Source organism: Meles meles, chromosome 8, assembly GCF_922984935.1.
Source record: "Meles meles chromosome 8, mMelMel3.1 paternal haplotype, whole genome shotgun sequence".
Taxonomy (NCBI): Eukaryota; Metazoa; Chordata; class Mammalia; order Carnivora; family Mustelidae; genus Meles; species Meles meles.
The window spans coordinates 42,263,080-42,287,214 of record NC_060073.1 but is presented as its reverse complement, the minus strand read 5'-3'; the positions used below and the strand labels follow the sequence as shown (position 1 = coordinate 42,287,214).

Genomic DNA, 24,135 nt, shown 5'->3' with positions numbered 1-24,135 from the left:
CTAATGGTGATATCCCAGGAGACAACTACCATCATAATAAATTAACACTGGGCTGTCTTTCAAAGATTGTAGACTGAGTTGCCATTGTTTGATATGGTCTTGTCCTGTACTGAGTGCTGCAGATTACTGGAACCAGCAGTACCAAATTTGGTGCCAATGTCCATAGCCCCATAGGCCCAATTTACCAGGGTACCACCAAGTGACAAAATCATAAGTCCCGAAACTTATCTGTGTTACCTACTGGTATAAAGAGTCTTGAATTTTCAAAGTCCCATGTCCTGGACCGTTGTCTTGACCACTGTGTCTTTCTGAACTTCGTTCAGATTCAACTCAATAGCCTTAGTTAACTCCATCAATTGCTTTTATAGTGCTTCTTCCCAACATCTGCTCTGCTCTACTTGTGGGAATTCCTGCTAGGTCTGCATGACTTTGAACTCATTTTTTTTTTTTTTAATTTCACTAACTAGGACAACAACAGAAGGCCAGGGGGAAAAGGAACATTCAAGAGAAAACAGAGAATCTTCTTTACTAACACTGTAGACATAAAACAACAATTTTCTTGCACTTGATATATTAGAAATCTCTTATTTCCAATAATGAATATATTTGAGACTTGACTTCTGTTACATGGTATCTTCCATTCTGGGTTTGGGAAATTTAAGCAGATGGATAAACAGGGAAGAATTTAACTTGGAAGGAGAACACTCATCAGTTAATCAAACATATACAACTTGTAAAGCAGGACTACCTGAAGAATGATGAGAATAAGGAGCAGAGGAAAGAAGTAAATATGTTGTTTACCAGAAAGCATCGATATTGTCATTATGGAAGAATTAGAAACTGGAAATTTTCTGTGTGGTGTAATTTTAGTTTATTTCATATTTGAGCGTAAGTTACAAAGATAGGGGTGGGAGGCTCAGAGCGTCCTCATGTTTTCCACACCATATCCTCTAACGGTTCCAGCCCAGCAGAGCTAGGAGATAAAAATGCCAGGGCTTTAGAAGGAAGACTAGCCAAATATTAGTGGCTCAGGTTCTTAATTAACTGAATTCTTTTTTCTGAGTTCTGCTCCTCAGAGGAAGACAGTAAAATGGATAGAGGTTGAATACTTTGTAATAGAAGTAGCCTGTTGGGTGAACATCCTCATTAATTAAAGCAGTAGTTTCTAGGGCTGAATTTTAAAAATATCGTTTGTACATTTTTTTTTACATAAATTGATGACTAGGACAATTACAACCTTTTTTAAAGTATGGTTTTTCCCCTCTTTTCCCTGTTTCTTTGTTTTTGTTTGTTTGTCCTTTTTATGTCTTCTCTTTCTCCTTTCCACTCCACTTAACCCAAAACACACTGGGTGCCAGTATGTGTGTTTTCACATTGTACTGGATCTCTCTGTCTCTCTGTGTCTCTCTCTCACACACACACACAGTCGGATCGTGTTATACACTTTTTTTTTTTTTTTTTTTATCTGACAGAGAGAAATCACAACTAGGCAGAGAAGCAGGCAGAGAGAGAGGAGGAAGCAGGCTCCCTGCGGAGCAGAGAGCCCAATGCGGGGCTCGATCCCAGGACCCTGAGATCATGATCTGAGCCGAAGGCAGAGGCTTTAACCCACTGAGCCACCCAGGCGCCCCGTGTTATACACCTTTTAATCCATCTTGCTTTTCTCACACAACTCCTCACGAAAATCTGTCTGAGCTGACTGTGTGGCTCTAAATCATGCTTTTTAACAGCTGCAAATCATTCCATATTTTAGCTCTATTATTTATCTAATGTGGATATTTTTTCCCTGGGCTTTTTTAAATCAACCCTGCTATAATCAACATTCTTGTACTGAACCATTATTTCTTCCAGTAGATTCCTAGGAGTGGAATTGCTGGTTCAAAGGAGAGCACAGTCCTTTTCTTTTTCTCTCCCTTTTATAGAATAGATGCTAGACTTTGTTTCTAATTTGCAAGTGACCTTGAGCATTTGCTTTTCCTCCTTCGACCTCTGTTTTCTCACTGGTAAGAGAGACATGTGGGACTGTAGATGACCTTGAATGTCCTTTGCAGCTTGTTCTAAACTTATCTACATCTGCGCCTGCGCCCACTGCCCTGTGTTTTGCTGCAGTGAAGTGCGAATCATTCCACTGCTGACTCAGGAACAAGCGTCCTGCCTGTCTGAGTCTCAGGATTTGGAACTTACATTTTGCACGCAGACTAGTCACTTAGCTGAGCCACTGATTTCCAGCCTTGGACTCTTCTGAAATGCCTTGGTGAGGGAAGCTGTCCTTGATTAGTTTGGTTCTCCCTGACACCTGAAGTCCAGATGAGAACTGGACAGTAAAGCTCATTACAAATCTCCTACCTTCTGTCTTTTTTCTTGAGATTTACCTTGATCTAAACAAAAGGTGTCTCTGGACAACGGTCACAGCACCTCTGAGTTTGGGTACCTTTTCAGGATGCTCCCAGTTTTCTTTTAATGAAGATAAATACTTGATTATTGCACGACCAAACCACTGAATGAGAAGGGAAAATGTTGCAAAAATGATTATCTGCTTTGTACGGCTTTCCACTCTGTGGATGTCTACCCATTTTAAACCTTCTGGACTAGGGAGAAGGAACTGTTTTATTTGCTAAATCTGATGGACTTCGAACAGATAATTTTTCCAGCCTGATTAGTACCAATTGCTTATTGATAGCAAACCAGGCGGCTGACCCTTCTAGGCACTTCACATGCCTACTAAGCCTCAAACAACCCCTGAGTTAGGTTAATACTCTCATCCTTCTCATTTTCAGATGGAGAATTCACCCTCAAGGTCACAAAGGCTGGGCGGTGGCGAAGTCTGTCTACGGAATCCATATTCATAGCAGAAAACAACACTGCAGTGGAACTGGACAGTCGTGGGCAAGTGGGACAAAAATACGGCAGGGCTTCTTAACTCTCTCGCCAATGACACCTGAAACCCACACTGAGCCTCCGCATCTACTGTCTATAGAGGTTTAAGGTGTTTAGGCCCGAAATCACCCAAACGCCAGCATCCCAAGTGGTGGGATGGACCCGAGCCAACACAGATCTGGGCTCAAGTCATAGCTCTGCCCGCTGGCCTTAGGCAAGTTTCTAACGCTTTCTCTCAAATTAGCCCCTCCCTTCTTTCTCACCTGCTCTCCTGAGGAGGAGAGGAGGCTGGTACCGCCAGCGCCTGCTAACCCCAGAGCCAGGCGCTGCTAAAACCCCCGACTCCTCTCCCTCCTGTCTTCTTCCCTCGTGGGGCGGAGGGTAGCACCCTGAACGCGACGGGCCGCACTCCAGGCCTTCTCCTGCCTGGGTTCCAGTTTTCCCCGGTGTCGTGGCACAAACACCGGACCGGGACGGCCCCTTCTTCAGTAGACGCCACCCTCTCCCCCTGCAAATGCCCTATATACCCGGATTTTCACAGAATAGCTATTTATTTGCTTATCTGCAGGGAGCGGGGGGGCAAAGTGATCGAGGGCGAAATCAATTACTATTTTTCATCTTTGACAAAGTAATTAAGGCCGCAGTGACTGGTTAATTCCGACCGAATGGCTACGCGGTGATGGATGCGGATTTACGGCCTCTTTGGCGGCGGCGCGGGCCAGATTATCACTCCAAACAGGCGCCGCGGAGGGCGGGGGCGAGGCCGGGGGCGGGGGCCCGAGTCCGCAGGACTGGCACCTTTTATTCTAATTCTTTTTTTTTAATACAGCGGCTCCATCCCGGCGCCGCCCAAGCGCGGACACACAGCCGTACACCCGACGAGCTGCCCCCGGCCTCCAGCCTCGCCACGCTCGCTCCCTCCCGCCCTCGCACACCCCCACCCTGCTGCCCGCCGGCCCGGCACCCCGCCTCCGCGCCGGCTTCACAGAGACCCCTCTTGGCCTCCCCGCCCCAGACCCTCCCTCCACTCGGCACGCAGCCCCTCCTTTCTAGAATCTTGCGGCGGGAAGTGGGGAGAGGTGGGGAGCTCAAGCAGCGCCTCCACCACCGCGCCCCCACCCCGCAGCCTTCCTTGCGCGTCTACCGCCTCGGAAGGGCCCGACGCGTGACGGGCGCCACGCGGAAACCCAAGTGCGCATTTGGCCGGGGAGGGCCCGCTGGCGACACGTCAGGCCTGGGGGCTGAGCGGGGGCGGGAGCGTCACTTGTGCCCAGGGCCGCAGTACTCCTGAGTCCCGCCCCAGCCGGACGTCAGTGCGCCCCGGAACGTCGGGGTGCAAGTGGACGCGCCACCCGCTCCCACGCACGGCGGGGGCGGCTCAGATGCACGTAGAAAGGCCAGAGCCTTTCCAAGTCGTGACTGCCCGCGGAGGAAGTCTGTCTCGGTCCAGCAGCGGGGGGGGGGGGGGGGGGGGGGGGGAACGGCGGGGGGGAGGATGGGGGAGACCTACCCGACCCAGGGCGGCGCCTTATTGCTTGGAAGTGGGGGCTGTCAAGCCTGCCCCTTACCCGTCTGGCATCCTGGTTTAGCTCCTTGGAAACTGGGGTCTGTTTCGGAAGAAGCTCCAATAAGTCTCCCTCGGCTTTCCCCGGGGCTCCTAGGGTGTTTCCTAGCGCCCACCGAGGCGGAAACACGCGCGCCTGCGGGCTTTTGGGCCCCGCCTGGTCTGTTGACCCTCCTACTGCCAGAGCCCAGCATAGTCCCACCCGGGTCTTCCTTACTCCTCCTCCCCGACCTCGCCTGGCTTCCTGAGGAGCGCGCCTCCAAAGAGAGGACGACTGGGTCCCCGCGACGTCCCTGTAGGAGGGGTGAGGGAAGATTTCCCGGGTGTGAACGAGACTTTCTAAACCTCAGTTTCCCGGGCTTCTCAAAGGCTCTTGCCTTTGAGCTAAATTTAATAAATAAAATTGAGCTAAATGTAATAATTCATGGAAAGCTCTTGCACAATGGTTCAATATTGAGAGCTTAATAAATGTTAACTCCAAACTACAATAAAAAGCGACCCGAAACCCGGCAAGCAAGGCGACTCTCAAGGAAGACTTTATCAGGGAACCTATGCTCGTTCCATCCTAGTGCAGACCGTGGGTCCCAGCTGGCTGCCCTCGGAAGGGCCAGGCGGGCTAGCCAGTGAACCGCGGCACCCGAGCGCTCTCGAGCAGGTCGAAAGGAGGCGGGAGGGGCCTCCGCAGCGCCCCGGGCGCTCACCGCAATCTGCCGCCGCAGCCTCCCCCTACGGCCTCCGCGGCATTGTCCTACTGACGCGTGGGGACGGCCCAGCCGAGTGCGACGGAGCCGACCCCGAGGCGGTGGGCCGGGCTGCGGGCGGCAGGGAAGAGACTGACTGCCTTCCTAGACTCCCAACCCCCGGGGGCCAGGGGTTCCCCCAAGGAGGCCGGCCAGAAACGAGAGAGGGGAAGCGTTTTATTACGAATCCTCTTTTAGTCGTCTCTGTAAAGGTGTCTTCCCTTTCTTCTGATTATAGCCATTGCTTTGTACTAACAGGAAAGTCCATCTTTTTATCTTTAGGGCCACCCCTCGCTCCCCCCGCAGTACGGTAGATCATCCTATCCTCCCGTGCTTCCCGGTTGCCCAGCCGTGCTGCCTGGTTGTTGGAGGTCTCGATTTGAAGCATCTCTCAGACCTTGCACTTCCACAGGCCGGGCTGTGGTGGGGTTTTATTGAGGGGCTATGAATAAAGAATGGGTGTCTTTTGACTGTGAAAGTGACTTAAGAACGAAGTCACTGTTGAAAATAATTTCCTCTTTATTTCTCGAAAGTATTTTCAAAGGAGCCTAAAAAATACAATGAGAACAGTCATAATTTTACCCAGAATGTCTTTTGTGTTAATAGAGATAAAATAGGAAGGCAGGGGCCCCTGGGTAGCTCAGTCGTTAAATGTGTGCCTTGGGCTGAAGTCATGGTCCCAGGGTCCTGGGATCTGGCTCAGAGTCGGGCTCCCTGGAAATCTGCTTCTCTCTCCCTCTCCCACTCCCCCTGCTTGTGTTCCCTGTCTAGCTGTCTCTCTCTCTGTCAAATAAATAAAATCTTTTTTTTTTTAATAGGAAGGCAAATATTAGACCTCAGTTTGTAAGCGAAAACCCTAGTTTTCTGGGAGGGCTGTCTTAACAGCCCTCTAGCACTGGTTGTCTCCTAGGGTAAGGCTGTGAGGATCTGAAGTCCGCATACACTCAGGCAGGTACATCTTTATAAATGACGGACGAGTGAGCACCAGCCATCCCAGAGCTGTGGTGCTACGTGCAGACCCTCGATCTCTGGGTAATATTGTGGAATCCTCTGCCTGCAGATTGGAGAGGCAGCTATGGGATCTAGAGGAAGAGAAAGACGGAAACATGACAGTGATTTAATTCCTTCCCCCTCTCCCACCTCATAGCCCAATCCACTCTGTTGGCGGCTGCGCCTCGCCTTGGGTGCAGTGGGACGTGTCCCTCCCATGTTTCCCTTAATTAGGAGGAGGCAAACTTCTGTCATCCCCTCCCGCCAGCTTCGGTTTAGTAATCAGACCCACATGAGTCACGCTGAACACGCAGCCCCCTCCCGCCGGAGGGACAACTGGCCAGCGTACTCTCGGCTGTTGTCCCTTTAAAACTCGAATCCAAGGGGGTAATGATTTATCAAACTTGTGTTATCAAGAAAATGTCAAAGGAAGGGCACCTTGCTTTGCACTGACGCAAACCTGGCCTTTCCCAAGGAGATATAGAAAGCGCCTCTCCTTGCTGGAGTCAAACCCAGTCTTGTCAATAGCTGGTTTCACTCTCTACCGGTTCAATCTGTTGCCCGTGTCAGACATGGTGAGTGTTTGCTTTTGTTCTTTTAAGAGAAGAGGGAGCTGCGGGTGGAGGGAGGGCAGATTCGTTTAGAATACTTATTTTTGAAGTGTTCTGTGCATTTTGGAAGAGGAAGGGAGTGCAGTTCTCACAGCCGTAGGTATTTTGTTTTTGTAAGCATCACCTGAGGTCGGAAAGAGTTTTCTGAGGCTGTGGAGGTTGGAGAGATCTCTTAACTGGGATCCTGGGCACTGTCCTCGGTACTGAAAGTCAGGTGCCGATACTGAGGCCAGGCACTCGGAGTCCTAGAGGCTATTGAGGTAAGAACGGTTGCTGGAGCCACAGTACTTAGATTTGGTGCAAATTAATAAGTCCTGAGCTGTGCATTTATGAAATATGGTTAGATGAGATGTGTGCTGTTGAGGTGAAGGTTATATGACCATTCTGACAGTATAATAGTATATATTAGTGCTAATTTTTAGGGAGCCCTGAAAGATAACAGGAGGAGAGAAAGCAGACAGAAAAAGCACCATAGGCATTTCTCTTCATTTGAAACTCAACTGAGAAAAAGCAAATAAAAATTAGTCCTGAGTTTTGGCCCCCAAGAAGGTGTAGGGGCATGAAGGACATTAGACTCCTGTGATTAGTTATTGGAGGGAGAAGGAGAATCCAAAAACTTTGCATGTTGTTTTATATATCTGGGAATCTGGAAGTGTGTAGGTTGTGTAAGATAACAAACCTGGTTAGTATCTTGTGTTTTACATCTGGTTTATTATGGTGGTTGTGGGGTTGTTGTTCTTGTTGTGTTGATTGCAGCCCTTACCTTTGATACCTGGAGGGTAGGGCTGCTGCGCTGGGATTTGCACAACTGATTTGGCCTGAAAACCCCGCTGGTGCCAGGGCATCAGCTTTATGGCCACAGCTTGCCTATCGCTTAAAAAAAAAAAAAAGGCAATGTGCATTATTGAATGACAAAGGAAATGGGGCGGAAAATTAAAGAATCTTTCTACAATGGTGATGGGGAGGTGGGCACCTACAGTCGTGATGTGAAATCCAAAGAAAGCAGGGAGCTCATGGCTGTAGGGGTATTTCCACCCTCCTCTTCTCCCCCCCCCCCCAAATTCTATTTCCTTAGTTTTCCCACCATCAAGGAGAGCAATAGTAACCGCTTTATGCCATCTGGTTATTGCCAAGACGGGCAAATTGAGAAATACGGTTTTTCTTGGAGAGGGGAAAAAAAAAATCAGATTCCAGTTATTCCGTAGATACTGTGCTGGACCTGAGTGGTGAACGTATTTATATGCAGGTACAGGTATTTTTAAAGCAGCCGTGACTTTGTGTGTGTGCACGAACTTCACATTGTATTTGCAGGATTGCGGTGCTTCCAAAGAAATGAACACACAACCAGTCAACAGCCTGGGGGCGGCGATGGCGGTGGGCCACCGCGATGGCCCGTGCGCGCCCAGGACGAGCCCGGAGCAGGAGCTTCCCGCTGCCGCCGCCGCGCCAACGCCGCGTGTGCCCAGGTCCGCTTCCACGGGCGCCCAAACTTTCCAGTCCCCTGACGCGCGAGCCTGCGAGGCCGAGCGGCCGGGAGTGGGGGCTTGCAAACTCAGTAGCCCGCGGGCGCCGGCGGCCTCCGCAGCTCTGAGGGACTTGAACGAGGCGCGCAGCGCGCAGGCCGCCGCTCCTTCTGGGGCCGCCGGCCCCGGCAACGCTCTTCATTGTAAGATTCCGGCCCTGCGCGGCCCCGAGGGGGATGCTAACGTGAGTGTGGGCAAGGGCACCCTGGAGCGGAACAATACCCCGGCTGTGGGCTGGGTGAATATGAGCCAGAGCACTGTGGTGCTGGGCACGGATGGAATCACGTCCGTGCTCCCGGGCAGCGTGGCCACCGCTGTCGCCCAGGTAAGCAGGTCGCGCTCAGCCCGCGCCGCCTCCTGCTCCCTAGGCGTGCGAGGCGAGCCGGGCTGTGGCGGGTGCACGTGTGCTGATGGGGAGACCGGTTGGCAGTGCCAGGTAATGGATGCGGGAGGCAGCTTTGGGGCTTCGGAAGCTCGCACTGCGCTGGGGTCCCCAGTTCAGGGCGTGAGGGCCATAGTGACGCTGCCAGAGAGATCGAGAACTCAGGAGCTGCCACACTATCTGTCCCTCCCCATTCTCCGTAGTCTCAGATACTGGGGTACAGCTTCGTTAAGCAGTTGAGGCAGATAGGTTTATGAAAACAGGGCTCCCCCTTTTAAAATGTTTTTCCTTAATTAAAAACATTTTAAAAGGGGCACCTGGGTAGCTCAGTCAGTTGAGCCTCCAGCTGGATCTCAGCGTAGGGTCCTGAGTTCAAGCCCCACGAGTTGGGCTCCACGCTGGCCAGAGCCTACTTTTAAAATTAAAAATTTAAAAACAAATAAATACCGAGGAACACAGCCCCCGCCCTCCTGCCCCCCGGATGGCGGGGAATAACAGTTTAAGTACCACAGCCTTTTCACTTAGAGTTACCAGTTATCACATGAGAACTCACTGATTGATGAGAGGTGGGTTTACATGAAGCTGCTTCTGAAGCTTAAGCTTCAGGACCCTCTCAAAACCCAGTACCTTACTTCGTTATCATAACTTTGTATATTTTGGTGTTCTTATTTTAAGGGGAAATATCTCAATTGAGTAAGTTCCATGACCCGCAAACCCGGACCTACCTCTGGATTTGCTCCTTTATGCTCAACCAGAAGCATGAAAAAAAACCCACAAAGCAAATCCCATCCTGGGTTAGGGATAAAGCAGCTAATACTGGTTACTACTACCCTCTCTCTTGTGGGCTCTTGTCTTCTTCCATTTCCCTCCCATCCCCCTCCTTCCTCTGATCTCTTCCCTTCCTCAGTCCTGTCTCACCTACTTTAGCTCTTCCTTTCCCATCCCCAGTCTTTCTGCAGTCTCCTCCCCTTCCCTGGGCTTGGGGGCTAGGCATGCATCCCGCGGTGGGTGCCTGAACCAAGACATCTGCCTGCGTGAGATTTCAGGTTTATACACCGCTTGTGTTCATGGTCATTCTAATGTTTGTACGTGCATGCACGCGTGCGCGCGCGCGTGCGCGCGTACACACACACACACACTCATCCACGGGCTCACACTGCAGGAGCCCAGATGTTAGAATAAGAAGTAGAAATGAACGTACAATGAGGTTTTCCCACTTGCCCCTGTTTTTGGAGTCCACTTCTGGAGCGTTTGTCTGTATATATTAGCTGCCTCTGACAGCATGTACCCAATAGTGTGACCCTAGGTGGAGGCAGAAAATTGTTTCAGATGCCTTGCTTAACCTCCGCACTGCGGCAAAAGCAGCTGGAACTCCCACCCCTTTAGCTGGGGAAGAAAGGGAGGGTGGGTGGGGCGGGAGGTGGTGTGCCTGGGAGAGGAGGGGGGGGGGTGTTGCGGATGTTCAGAGCAGAAGAAGCCTGGCATTTGCCTATCTTCATCTCTGCCCATTTTTCTGTCCCTGCCTTTCTGACACCTACATTGGCACTCCTCTCTTCCAGAGACTTCCTCCTGTCCTGATAGCTTCTTTACCGCCCACAGCCTGTGTCACGGTGTGAGACCTACCAGGTTGCTAGAATAAGAAATGAAGTATGACTAAGGAGGCAGAAGCCAGGCAGTGACTTGGGTCCCTGGAACCCGTGTGTGGTGTCCAGGTGTCCTGAGCATTTTGAATTTATTTGAGGTGGCTTCACCCCCGTCTTTTGGTGCTTAGTAGTGAGGCATTCCAGAACGAGGTACTGCCCCTAAAAGAGCATCTTAGGGTGAATTTGGAGAGGTGAGCCTCAAAGGTCCATAGATTGCTGGAGCTGGAAAGTGCCTCAGGGGATAGTTATTCTGAGCCCCTCATTTTTCAGATGGGGGCACAGAGGCTCAAAGAGCAAGTGGCTTGCCTGGGATTATCCAGTGGTAAAGTTTAGACCAGAACTCAAGGCTTTGGATGTCCTGTCTCTTACCATATCTACTTTCTCTGTCCTTCCTCTTGTTTCACACCCACATCTCCCTCCTGCCTGTTCACCTTTCCCTGGTGTTGAGAGGTGGCCCCCTTAAACTAGCGGACGAGGCAGGTTCTGCCTGTAGACTTTGGCAGAGAACGTGAGGCAGGGGCTCTGGCTGGCTTTGGGCATCGAAGCTCTATTTCTGGACTAGCAGACTCCAGAGGGAGAAAGGGCTGAGGAAGTCATGTGTTGAGGGTTTAGGGGAGGGAGGGGGTTGGTTAGGGATCTGCTTGCTGGGCATTCTAGGCATGATATTGGGGGGCTGCTTGCCAATTGAACTCTTGGTCAGGGGTTGGGGATGGAGGGACCTGCTTGCAACCAACCAACAGGTTCAGGGTTTGGGGAAAGCTGCTTGCTGGTGTGCCCTGACTGCAGGATTTGGGAAGGAGGGGTTTAGGGGTCTGTTGAAGAGGAATCTTCAGATCCGAATAAGGAGCCTGCTTGCTGGAAGGTTCTCAGTGCAGGGTTGAGGGGTGAGGGCCCTGCTTGGAGATGCATCTTCTCTTCCAAATTGGGGTCCTGCTTGCCAATGCATCCTCGGTTGGAAAATGGGGGCCTGCTTGCCGGGAAAGACCCTCCGCAGGGGGGAGGGGCGGAATGGGGCCTGCTTGCGACGGGCCCCCGGGGCTGTTATCCGACAATGTGCTTTTCCGCCCCCAGGAGGACGAGCAAGGGGATGAGAATAAGGCCCGAGGGAACTGGTCCAGCAAACTGGACTTCATCCTGTCCATGGTGGGGTATGCAGTGGGGCTGGGCAATGTCTGGAGGTTTCCCTACCTGGCCTTCCAGAACGGGGGAGGTACGGCTTTTCCGGTCTTTCCGCCTGCGGCGCGGCGGGGCGGGCACTTGCGGGTTGGGGAGGCACGCAGAGCCCTGGGAGGGGGCTGGGAGGGGAGGCTCCCAGCAGCCTCCTCACGCTCCAGCCCCATCCCCAGTAGGCATCAGTGCTGAGCCAGAGGGCAGGAGGCACTGTAGCTGGTTGGCACGGATGCAGGAGGCTTTTATCAGGAGACTCAGGGGGAGAGGTGGGCCTCCCTGATCCCCCAGTGAACCAGCCAGCGGGACTGGGTCCCCAGCCAAGTGGGCATTGACAGAGGGGAGTTCAAACTCTAATTTAGCTGACGAGTATTCTGGTAGCAGCACACTTTATGTATCTAAACAGCAGTAGCTGTGTGGTCCTGGACACCAAATTGAGGACGGTTTAAGATTACAACCTGGAAATCTGAGCCTACCTGGGAGACCCTGGGAATGGGTACTTGAGTCACGCAGAATGCAGACTGCGAGTGAAACACACGGTGTTGAGTGGAGAGGGGCTTGTACTCTCAAAAACCTCTCAGAAAAAAATTTTTAAAAAAATTAAAAAAAATTTTTTTAAATTAAAAATATATTTTTTAAAACTCTCTCAGAAGTACTCCAACAGATACACCCTCTTGGGCACGCACGGGGCAGATTTTGACTTTAGCCAAATTGGCAAAACTGGTTTCCGTTTCATTGGTCTTCACTGGGTGGAAGAAGCTGCTTTTGAAGGAAAACCGTTTCGGAAATGGTGAAGATGCCAGTTAGGCACATGCCAGCTGCCAGTCTGCTAGAATCCCCTGTATGTCTTGTGTGCCCACCAAGGAGGATGGACCCAGCACGTTCCAGGTCCTTTTTGTTTGCCCTCGCCACCCTGAAGCCGCTTAACCAGTGGCTTGCCCGCCCCACACACTGCCCAAACTGACAAGTTCCCACCTCGGAATAGGAATTTGCAACCTAGACTCCCTCCTAGGACCAAAGAGACCCTCACCCCGCCCCCAGGTTAGGATTTTTGTATTTTGTTTTCTCTTGGGTGGGCTCCAGACAGGAGAAAGGAGCTTCCCCATGGGGTGATTAAAATAGAAAAACATGCCTTCTCCCCTCCAATTCCAAATGAGGATGCACTGACAAGTACTTAGGAGGACTGTAGACCCTTTGCAATCGGAGATGCCCTAGAAACAGAAGAACGTGTGCTGGCCACACAAACGTAGGCCCCCTAGCTGGGTTTCCACTTAGTTTTCAGCAGGAGTCCCAGCCCAGGGTGCAGGAATTGGGCTGGAGATGTTATACTAAGGCTTCCATTGACAGCGAGCAGCTGGGTGCTGCAAAATGGGGCTAAGGAGGGAGTTTCAGCCAGGGGAGGGAGTTTCAGCCAGGGGAGGCGAAACTGCTCCAGTTTTGCCCTCCGCCCTGCCCCTGCCCCTGCCCCCGGTCGAAAAGTGTGGGTCTCTGTCTGGTCCAGGGATTCCAGGAGCTCCTTGTGGAGCCAGCACAGGGAGGGGGAGGCAGGCTCCTCCCTACCCTCCCCACCCCCCACTGCAGCTCTGGCATCCCCCTCCAGACCCTCAGCACTGGAGAGCTCCCCGTGCCTCCTTCTCAGGAACAGAAGAGAAGGATTGCATAATCCACTTCTTTCTCAAAATCCCCATCAAGAGAGGCTAGAGCAGGATCCCTGATTTTAATTTCCATCCGTTCCAGGACACTGCTGGACCTTCCCTGGCTGGAGAGACCTGGGCAGGGGTCCTTCTGCCAGACAGGAAGTTGGAAAGAATGGACCAGAAAAAAAATCAGCTTTCCTTCCCTGGAGCCCAGCATTCTGGGCTCCGGCATCCCTGATGCCCAAATTGGCTCTGACCCATGCAACCGTCTTCCTGGTCCAATCTTTTCAAAGATCATGGCTGTTTCCCACAGCCTTCCCAAACAATCTACAAGAATCATTGAAGGGAAAAGAGCCCCAGAGAACCTCTCGAGGTCTGTGGAGGCCTCCCGACTGCTACTGTCCTGGTTGGGGATGGGGGTGTGGGTGGGGGGGGAATAAAGAGACGAAGAGTTGACAGCCCCGGGGAGCTAGATAAGATAAGACACCAAGTCTAGATAAGACACCCAGTAAATATTGTCAAGTGCTCAATGCCTGGGGTAGTGACTGTGGGAGGATAGAGGAGGGAGGCTTCTTGGAGGAGGAAGCATTTGAGTTGACCTTGAAGGACAGAAGGGACTTTTTATGTGGGAAAGGATGTTGAGAAGTGCTGGTGGCTGTGGTGGTGGGGAGAGGGATATTCTAGCCACTTGTCTGGCAGAGCAGACCCAGGACCCACAGCCAGGAGGTGTGCTGGTAACTCGGGCTATTGCACAGAAGGGCTTTTGGAATCTACCTTAGTAGATGTTAGGTCCTCGGAGGGTAGAGATGCCCAGAAGATTTCACCAAATCTCACCCCAGTATTGAATCAAAGGTGTGGATTTGTTGCATGCTGGAAGAGCTTAATTTGGGGACATTGAAATGCTATAATAAGAAAAGAAAAGAAGAGAAAAGAATAAAACCCAATAGCACACAACCCCTAGACACCCATCCAGTGGGGAATTAGAAAGAGGAGTGTGTTTGCGGGGCACTCTTGCATTTTGTAGAGGAGGGCGATTAAATGTCCCAGGGTGCCTTTGGTTGAGCTGGAATATCAAAAGTTTCCTGGAAAACGAGGGTGAGCCAGCTCCCACCGCAGGGGCAAATGTGGTCCAAGATAGCCTTGGTCTCCCAGGGCTCTCACTTGCTGCTCTCTCTTCCTAAGGTGCTTTCCTCATTCCCTACCTGATGATGCTGGCTCTGGCCGGGTTACCCATCTTCTTCCTAGAAGTGTCACTGGGCCAGTTTGCCAGCCAGGGGCCAGTGTCTGTGTGGAAGGCCATCCCGGCCCTACAAGGTGAGTCTACCCTGTCTTCCCGCCTCCTCCGCCCTATCATGCTCTCTCTGGCACCACATGGCCTCCAGGAAGGCCATCTGCTTTTGTGAACAGTAGATTTGACGGGTTTCCTTTACTTGATCGATTTCACCTCTGAGACCCTCTGAAAAGTGACCTAAGGTTACCTCTGGCATTGTTCTGTTCCCAGGAGAATGCCTCAATTTCCCTGATAGAAATTCTGTTCTGTTCATGTATCCATGTGTAAAAGCCGCCCACCCTGCGCCCAACTGTTCAAATTCCCTAGGATCAGGGCTGGAATAAATCCCTGCAAATTTTGCTTTGACAGGCTGTGGCATCGCAATGCTGATCATCTCCGTCCTAATAGCCATATACTACAATGTGATAATTTGCTACACACTTTTCTACCTGTTTGCCTCCTTTGTGTCTGTGCTGCCCTGGGGCTCCTGCAACAACCCTTGGAACACACCAGAATGCAAAGATAAAACCAAACTTTTATTAGGTAAGTTCGGATATACTTACCGTAAGTGGTGGGCACAGAGAGTAAAACAAACAACCACATATACTTCATTCTCACATTTATTTTTAAAATATTTTATTTACTTACTTGACAGAATGTATGAGAGAGCGGAAGCACAAGCAGGGGGAGGGGGAAGAGGAGAGGGAGAAGTAGGCTCCCTGGTGAGCAGGGAGCCCTACTGGGGACCGGACCCCAGGACCCTGGGATCGTGACCTGAGAAGAAGGCAGAGGAGATGCTTAAGGGACTAAGCCACTGAGGCACCCCTAATTCTAACATTTCAAGAGCTCATGGCTCAGAGGAGGAGTAATCAAGCTTTGTTTGCTCATGGCTAATGGGTGTTTGTTAAAAATGCAGATTAACAGGCCCACCAGAGAGTCTGATACGGCAGATTTGGGTGGGGTTGGGAAATTGGTGTCTTAGCAAGGTCTGCAGGCAATTCGGTTTGTTTGCAGGGGACAAGTGGAAAGCGATGGGGTCTGAGTGGTGTGATTCTGGGTCCACCCTTGACAAAACACTGCTCAGTGCATGAGGTATCTATGAGGACAAATGTTCAACCCGAAGACCTCTGACAGAAGTGTGGATAATGCAGTACCTAAAATGGGGATGTCCTTCTGCCTAGGTAGCCAGGGAGAGTTTCTGAAGGTCCCCTTCAGACCCGAAATCCCCTGGGACTTGAAGGCTTGTGGGAACCTTTCCACTTGCTGGGTCTAAGGCAAAAAAAAAAAAAAAAGTGAGGAGGAGCTGGGCAGACTTGTGGGCCAGACCCTCCGGTCTAAATGACCTCCCTGCCCCTGACAGGACGTGGGTCTGGGTCAGGTAACTTCACTCTCTGCATCTGTACTTTTGTTTTTAGTCAAGCAGAAATAATACTATCCTTTATCCTACCCGCCTCACGGGACTGGACTGGTGTCAGGCAACAAGAAACAAAGGGCACGGGAGCCCTCCAGAAATCCAGGTGCCTCAGCCATCTTTGGTCTCCGGTCATTTCAGTGGGTGTCAGTAAGCAAGCCGTTCTTGTTTTCCCAGCAGCTCTGTTATTCCCTGTTGTTACCTCAGTCTGCGCTGAGGTCAGACTCCCACGATGTCTAGCTGGTGGGCTCTTGGCTCCTGTGCCCTTACAGCCAGCTCACTGCAGAGCTGGGGGGTTCTTCAACCCTTCCAGTGTATAAAGAGAGAAAGATGAATTCTTCCTTCCTACACCGCTAGGGAGATGCACAAACCTACAGGCCCTAACGTACACTGGTGTGTTTTGTTTTTTTTAAGATTTTATTTATGTATTTGACAGACAGAGATCACAAGCAGGCAGAGAGGCAGGCGGGGGCGGGGGGGGCGGTGAAGCAGGCTCCCCGCTGAGCAGAGAACCCGATGTGGGGCTCGAACCCAGGATCCTGGGATCATAACCCATCCTAGGATCCTGGGATCATGACCTGAGTCGAAGGCAGAGGCTTTAACCCACTGAGCCACCCAGGTGTCCCACTGGCATGTTTTAACACACGGGCATGTACATGCACACCGTGACCACCTCCACCTAGAGAGGGTTGGTTTTTTTTTTAAGATTTTATTTATTTTTGAGGGAGAGGGAGAGAGAGTGGACAAGTGGGGCGGGGAGGGGGAGAGGGCGAGGGGGAAGCAGGCTCCCCACCCAGCAGGGAGCCCGCCCACCAGATACAGGACTCTATCCCAGGACCCTGAGATCATGACCCGAGCTGAAGGCAGATGCTTAACCCACTGAGCCACCCAGGTGTGCAGAGGTTTTGAATAAGAGCTGAAACTAGAGACTTGTGTCTATTCGATTCAAACTGTGTTTACCAGGAAGTGCTCGGGAGTGGGGGGGCGGGGACTTGTGGCAGTTCCCAGGTGTGTGGCTCACTGGTGGTATAGCCAAGAGTAAGTGTCCCTTAGACCCTCTGGGCCTTAGTGTTCTCATCTGCACGGTCTCCGTGTCTGTGTGTTCTTGGGTGAGGGCAGCCATTCTCAGCCCAGGCTGCTGCGTATCAGAGTCACCTGAGGAACTGACAGATCAAAACGTCACTTAGGGTCCACTTCAGACCAATTTAATGGGACAGTTTGGGGATGGAGTCGAGGAATCTGTGGTCTTAAAGTTCCCCGGGGAACTAAAGAACCACTGGGTTGGAGTGTGCCCACACCCCTTCGTTAGGATGCCCCTCACCATTTTTGGACTGGAGGGCCTCACCTTCTTGCCGCAGTTTCTGCCCGCTCAGGGGTCACATCTGCAAAGCTGCTCTCTGAGACAATGCTGCTTGGTAGCCATTCGCTGGATCACAACTAACAATGAGCTGCTGGAATGGTTTGCTAGAGCATTTCCCAGGCTCAGGACCTAGATGCAGAAATACCTCAAGGTCGTTTCGGAGCCTTGCTTGTCCTTCCCAGATCCTGCCTGGGAGGGAAGTGAAGTACCTGCTGAAAAAAGGGCGGCTGGCTTGGTTCAGGCTCCGTGGGGAGTTTCCCTCGAGACTTCCATCAGGCACCGCGTGGGACACGGTGATCAGTGTCCTGCAGCGGTCCTCCAGGAGGGAGCGTAGCTCAGAAACAACATTCTCGTCAGCTGATGATACCCACTGACATTTCTCTAGCACCTTAACGCTTACTGACTGTAAGCACATCTTACATACCGCCTACGGTGGTAACCCTTTTACTCATGTTAAAGCCCCTGGCTTTGTGGAGTGTCCAGTCTGGCTCACAGTAACACAGGAAATATTAAAGGCAGAGTAAGGGCATTCATTAGCAGCTGAGCTCCTGGTTGACAGGTACAAACCATAAAAACTGTGCAAGCTCTGAGCAAAGAGGAACAATGGACATTGTTCACTCCGGTTATTCCCTGGGCACATGGACAGGCTGGACAGATTTTTATCTCATTCTTAGCAAGTGCTTTACATTTTTCACTTTTTTTTTTTTTTTTTTTTAAAGCAAGATGTCAGTCCCCTCTCTCTTTGTGCAGCCCCTCTGTCTGTTCGTCTCTATGCTCTCTGTACATGGCTGTGCTCTGTTCCTGGGGCCAGGCTCGCCCTTGTGGATGTATTGGTCCTTTGGGGTCCTGGACTGACTTCAGAAAGGTGATGATCGTATGACTTGCAGAGACACAGGCACCTTTCTAGCCCCACTGCTGTGATAGACAGGTCAGGAGTTTGGATAGTGGATATTCCAGATTCTTTCCCAAATGGCCATTCTGAGAGAGGCTTGTTTAGGAAATGGGGGGAAAAAAATCCCTTCCCCTGGTGCAGTGTTTCACTTCAGGCTCAGCCTCTCTCTGTCGCTGCCTTACCAGGAGAGAGAGGGCCACTGGTCTCAGGAAGGAGGGATTGGCTAGCTCGCAGTTAGGACCTTCAGCCATAGTGGGGAGGTGTCTGTCCCATGGCTGGCTCAGCGGGGCTGGGGTCCAGTCTCTCTGGAGGCCCACCTCACCCGCGAGATGCCAGGGCCCTCTAAACCACCCATCCCCGGCTCTGTCCTTGGGTAGTGGCTGGGCTCGCAGCGCATTTCTTAAGTTGCAGGTTATAAGAGAGACTGTCTTCCTCAGGAGGACCCAACCCTTCAGGTCTCTGTAAGGGAGAATGACTAACTCATGCCCTGACAAGGGAGACCAGTCACCATCCTGTGAAATTTAGGAGCTGGGCGGGTCATTTAAAATGGGGACACCATAAATACCATTTCTATTTCTGGAATGGCTTCATTTTCATTAGCACTTTAATTCAGTGATCCTTTTCCCTCGTCTTTCGTGTGCTTTCATTTATCAATAACTGCCCCAGTAAAGAGAGGCCCACTGCATCAGCTTCCGACTTAGCGACATCCTGATCGCGGGTCTTTGTTCAGCATTGCGAGGCGGAAGCGTGGGGCTGGCACAGCCCGTCATTCCTCCGCAGGCCCACCTGGAGGCGCCGGGAAGCACGCTGCCGCCGCCCAGCGGTGGGAAGGGATACTGCAGGAGGTTTGCGGCGGCAGAAAGCCCGCCGCAGTGACGCAGGAACGGTGTGACCTTGCCCTACCGAGGCGAGCAGGGATCCGGAGACATCCAGCGCCCAGAGCCTTTATCTAGCGAAGCTGCCCCGCGTGATTCACAGTGGCAGTTCTGGAAGCAAGAGAAGTGGTGTTTGCCCGCATGTCAGCGACGTCTTCAGTCTCAGGGGATGGATGTACTTTTTGGCAGGAGGACAGGAAATCACTACCGTGCTTACTTAACAGTGATGGCGAGGGCCCTTTCCGGCCTTCACTCAGATCGCTGCTGGGGAGGCAATGCTCCCTCTGTAAATATTTGATAGTTATTAGGCTGGAAGCTCTCTGGAACTCTGTCGTTTGATTACTCTAAAGAAGAGAGGGTTGAATAAGGAGGTATTCTGAGGCCATTCAAAGCAGTGGCTCTCCACCCGGGGGAGATTTTTCAGGAAACATTTGATAATGTTTATAGGTACTTGGGGTTGTCGCCTCGGGATGGTGGGGTGCAGGCGGTGGCGGGTGGATGCTCCTGCCATCTAGTGGGCAGAGGGCAGCGGTGCTGTCCAGTGTCCTGCGATGCACGGGGCAGCTCCCCCTGCAGGGAACTCTGGCCCCAAAGTCAGTCGCACCGTGGAAAACCCGGTCTGAAGAACTCATTAGAGGAAAGAGATTCTTATAAGTGTGGTTTTTAACATTTTATCCGATATAGTGAGATCTTCTGGGGGAATGGGTGGGAGGCCATAGGTGATTTGTGGCTGGCCAGTGGCATTGTGGGAGAGGATGCTAAGGACTAGAGATGCCCACCCCATAAAAAGATGTAACGATGACTGAGTTATGGGTAAAACCGATGGAGCCCAAGAGTGCGCTAGGCATTGTGAGAATTATTTTTTCATTCTCGGTGTCACTTGCTTTGGCTTTTGCAGCAGTTCTGTGACCCAGACACAGCTCTTATCTGACAGGAGAGGCTTGGACAGATAAAGGAACTCATCTGAACTCTCCGGGCAGAGGAGCCTCGGCACGCAGGGTCTTACTGACTTTGTCGTTCCACGGAGGGCATGCAGTGGGAGCTCATGCTTCAGACCCGGGGGCCCATGTGCTCTTTTGATGTTGTTGTAGTTCGGTCCATGATATTTAAAAGTAATTTGATCTTGGGGCGCCTGGGTGGCTCAGTGGATTAAGCCGCTGCCTTCCGCTCAGGTCATGATCTCAGGGTCCTGGGATCGAGCCCCGCATCGGGCTCTCTGCTCCGCAGGGAGCCTGCTTCCTCCTCTCTCTCTGCCTGCCTCTCTGCCTACTTGTGACCTCTCTCTCTGTCAAATGAATAAATAAAATCTTAAAAAAAAAGTAATTTGATCTTATTTCCAACATTTTAAAATGGAGAGATTTCATGTAGATATCTGCATTTTCTGTGTCTTTTTTCCACAACACCTGGAAAAGGCATGGCACGGGTTGGCTGGAACATTCTCTGGTTTGCCAGAGTCCCCACCTCCCCTTATTACCCTCTATTTTATGCCTTCATCACTTGTGTCACCGGGCTGCCTTCTGATGCTGTTCGAGTCTATGATCCCTGCTCTCTGCCTCATCACAGAGTGGCTGAGATCATAGCTCCCAGAGAGAGAATGCTTGTTTGCCTCCTGGTTTTGCCGCATGATCGTAACAAGCATGCTCTTCTCTGTGCCTTCGTTTCTTTATCTGCAGCCTAGGCAGAGGCCATACCTACCTCGTAGGGGTGATGGGAGGCCTAAATTAGTTGGTACGTATAAAGCACAGAATCTGCTGTGCTTCGTGTAAGCATTCGCCATTGTTATTGTCGCTTTTCACTCCTTTGGAAAATAGTATCTTTTAGGATAAAGTAGTATGTTGGTGGACTCTACTTAAACTATCTGTCAAGTGATGAGTTTTTCTAAAGCTGGCAGAGAGGCTTGTGATATGGTCAGGAAGACTTCAGCTTGTTCCTATTTAAAATGAGCATAATAGGGGCGTCTGGTTGACTTAGTTGGTTGAGCATCTGACTTTCAATTTCAGCTCAAGTCATGATCCCAGGGTTGTGAGATTGGTCCCCACCTTGGGCTCCACACTGGGTATAGAGCCTGCTTAAGATCCTCTCTCCCTCCTCTGCCCCTGCCCCCCCCAAAAAAATAAAATAAAGTATTATAGTAATATACACCGCCAGCTCTGATGAGGATCTCACAGGATAAGCATTGTCAAAGTGCCCATCACAGTGGCCGACACACTAAGAGCCACATGGTGAGTCCCCTTTCCCCACCCCAGCCTTGGTCAGGCTTTCTCAACCTTGACGTTCTGCACATTTTCACCGGATAACTCTCTGGTGGGGGGCTGTCCTGGGCACTGGAAGATATTTGGCGGCGTCAGGGGCCTCTACCCACTAGATGCCAGTAACTCCCTGTTCCCCAGAAATGACAACTCAATATGTCTCCAGACATTGCCAAGTGTCCTCTGGGGGACAGCTTTGTCCCCAGTCGAGAAGCACGTGTGGGGTCTTGCTGGAGGCCCACGAGCACATGGCATGGCAGCTGCCTCCACTGCCCCACGTGAGTGTGCGGAAAGCAGATGCAGGCTGTGTCTTAAAGCATGGCCGGTACGTCGGCTTCGAGGTGACCTCCTCAGGAAGCCTTCTGTGGAGGTAGTCCTTCTGAAAGCTTCTTTACGTCTGATGAAATTTCAGCCTGCAGATTTCAGTTTTCAAAATTCAACTGCAGATTCATTTCTGCAAGCCATTTGTTTTCTATGGAGTCGTAAGGATCGGGGTTGGAATCCTGATTCTCTTCCTATTGCCATGTGATTTGAGTAGAGTTACTCAGCCTCCTTGAACTTTTCCCTCACTTTTTTAAAGACTTTTTTAAAAAAATTTTTTTATTTTTTTAAAATATTTTATTTATTTATTTGACAGACAGAGATCACAAGTAGGCAGAGAGGCAGGCAGAGAGAGAGAGGGAAGCAGGCTCCCTGCAGAGCAGAGAGCCCGATGCGGGGCTCGATCCCAGGACCCTGCGATCATGACCTGAGCGGAAGGCAGCGGCTTAACCCACTGAGCCACCCAGGCGCCCCTAAAGACTTTTTTTTTAAAAGATTTACTTATTTTTACTTGAAAGAGAGAAAGAGTTGGGGGGGGTGGGGAGAGGAAGAGGGAGAGAGAACCTCAAGCAGACTCCACGCTGAATGGGGCTCAGTCCCACGACCCTGAGACGGGGACCTGAGCTGAAATCAAGAGTCAGACACTTAACTCACTGAGCCACCAACATGTACTGCCCCCCCCCCCCCCAGTTTAAAAAAAGGCGGCAATAGCGCCTACCTCTAGGCTGTTGTGAACATTAGTGAGATAATGCGTGCAGAATGCTTGGCACAGTTCTGGCCATATAGGGAGTGCTCTGAAAACGACAGCCTTAGGTATCAGCACAAGGCACTGCTGTGGGTCCCGGGGGCTCCAGCGTGAATAACACACAATCTTTGAGTTTGTCTGCACCTGGCTGTGCTCAGTGAACACTTCCCCAAAGTTACTCTCCGCTATTTGGCAAGTATTTCCGGCTCTTGTTTTCCAGTTGCTAGAGAGAGACGTGCGTGTGTTTTCTGTACAGATCTCACCGTGTTTCCACTCCGTCCTCTCTTACACAGATTCCTGTGTCATCAGCGACCATCCCAAAATACAGATCAAGAACTCAACTTTCTGCATGACTGCCTATCCCAACTTGACAATGGTTAACTTCACCAGCCAGGCCAATAAGACATTTGTCAGCGGGAGTGAAGAGTATTTCAAGTAAGACTTTTTTTTTTTTCTTAACTTTCCAAGGGAAACCCAGTAAATGAATTTTCAAGCAAAAACCTTCAGCCGATGGGCTCAAAGCAGACCTTCAGTAAACTAGGTGTTGGGTTTTTCTTTTTAATTCCTCTGAACTTCAGAAGGGAAGAGAGGCAAAAAGTAAGAAAACAAGTCATCGTTGATGACTTAGTTTAAAGAAGAACTAATTTTTTTTTAACAGTTTTGCCTTACATTTGTACTTTCTACATCCACTTTTTCCTGGCCTTTGAGGGTTGAGGTTCAGGAATATGAGGAAATCCTCAGCCACAGGAAGGTTTCTTAAAGTTTATGGAATGATTTTTTTTCAAAGATTTTATTTATTTATTTGACAGGCAGAGATCACAAGTAGGCAGAGAGGCAGGCAGAGGGAGGTGGAAGCAGGCTCCCTTTTGAGCAGAGAGCCCCATGCGGGGCTCGATCCCAGGACCCTGGGAATCATGACCCGAGCCGAAGGCAGAGGCTCTAACCCACTGAGCCACCCAGGCGCCCCTATGGAATGATTTTTTAAGGTAGATGAATGTGGAAAGAGTTCATCAAAGGGTAAATAAGGAGTGTTCTCCAGTTAAGCTTTATGTCAGGGTTATAAACTCAGATGTGCCAGGGGCTTGGCAGGGAGGTTTTGAAGTATGAACAAGACGATAGAGAATGGTGGGGACTATGGCAAACTAGAGAGCTTGTCTGCCACGGGGGAGGGAGGCTGCTGCTGCTGAGCTCCCAATGGTCACTGTCTTGTGGGAAGGTGGGCCACTGCTGCCAGAACTTCCATTTCATTTTATTTTATTTTTTAAAAATTTTATTTATTTGAGAGAGAGAGAGAGAGAGAGAACAAGCAGGGGAACAGCAGAGGGAGAGGTAGAAGCAGGCTCCCTGTTAAGCAGGGAGCCTGATGGGGGGCTTGATCTCAGGACCCTGGGATCATGACCTAACCCTGACCCTGGGATCATGACTTAATTGACTGAGTCACCCAGGTGCCCCTAGAGCTTCCGTTTTATGAGAGGTTGGAAATAAAATCCAAATTTTTATGTGTCTCTCCAATTTTAAATGTTAGCAAACTAATTCAAATAAAACACTGGGGCCAAATAAAATTCACATGTCAGTGGACCGCTGGTTTGTGGCCTTCACTTAGATAGTAAGAAGTGGTCATTCATATCCCCAGTAATTCTCCCAATTGTGAGTAATTCCTATTCCAGGTTTTCTCTCCTGGATGCACGCAGAGGGTACATGGAACAGGACAAAAGGGGGAGTTTAGGCGGAATGATGACATAAATCTTTGTGAAAATAGTATAGTGGGTCTTGATTCACCCTGAGTACTGGGAAGCTGAGTTTGACCTGGTGGTTAGACAAAATCTGATCACATAATCCATGTGGTTCGAATGATTCTAGGTCCGCTTTTGGTGGTCT

General features: G+C 50.8%; 1 protein-coding gene across 1 annotated transcript in view; it reads left to right on the top strand.

Moving 5' to 3' along the window:
• The first annotated feature begins 4,372 nt into the window (after positions 1-4,372).
• The window catches only part of SLC6A5 (solute carrier family 6 member 5), a 54,745-nt gene continuing 34,982 nt past the window's right edge, over positions 4,373-24,135 (top strand). The window contains exons 1-7 of the mRNA XM_046015861.1: positions 4,373-4,736; positions 5,011-5,387; positions 8,094-8,630; positions 11,402-11,540; positions 14,317-14,448; positions 14,774-14,947; positions 22,551-22,692. Of these exons, the coding sequence (XP_045871817.1) occupies positions 4,373-4,736; positions 5,011-5,387; positions 8,094-8,630; positions 11,402-11,540; positions 14,317-14,448; positions 14,774-14,947; positions 22,551-22,692 (1,865 nt within the window). The remainder of the gene's footprint in view (positions 4,737-5,010; positions 5,388-8,093; positions 8,631-11,401; positions 11,541-14,316; positions 14,449-14,773; positions 14,948-22,550; positions 22,693-24,135) is intronic.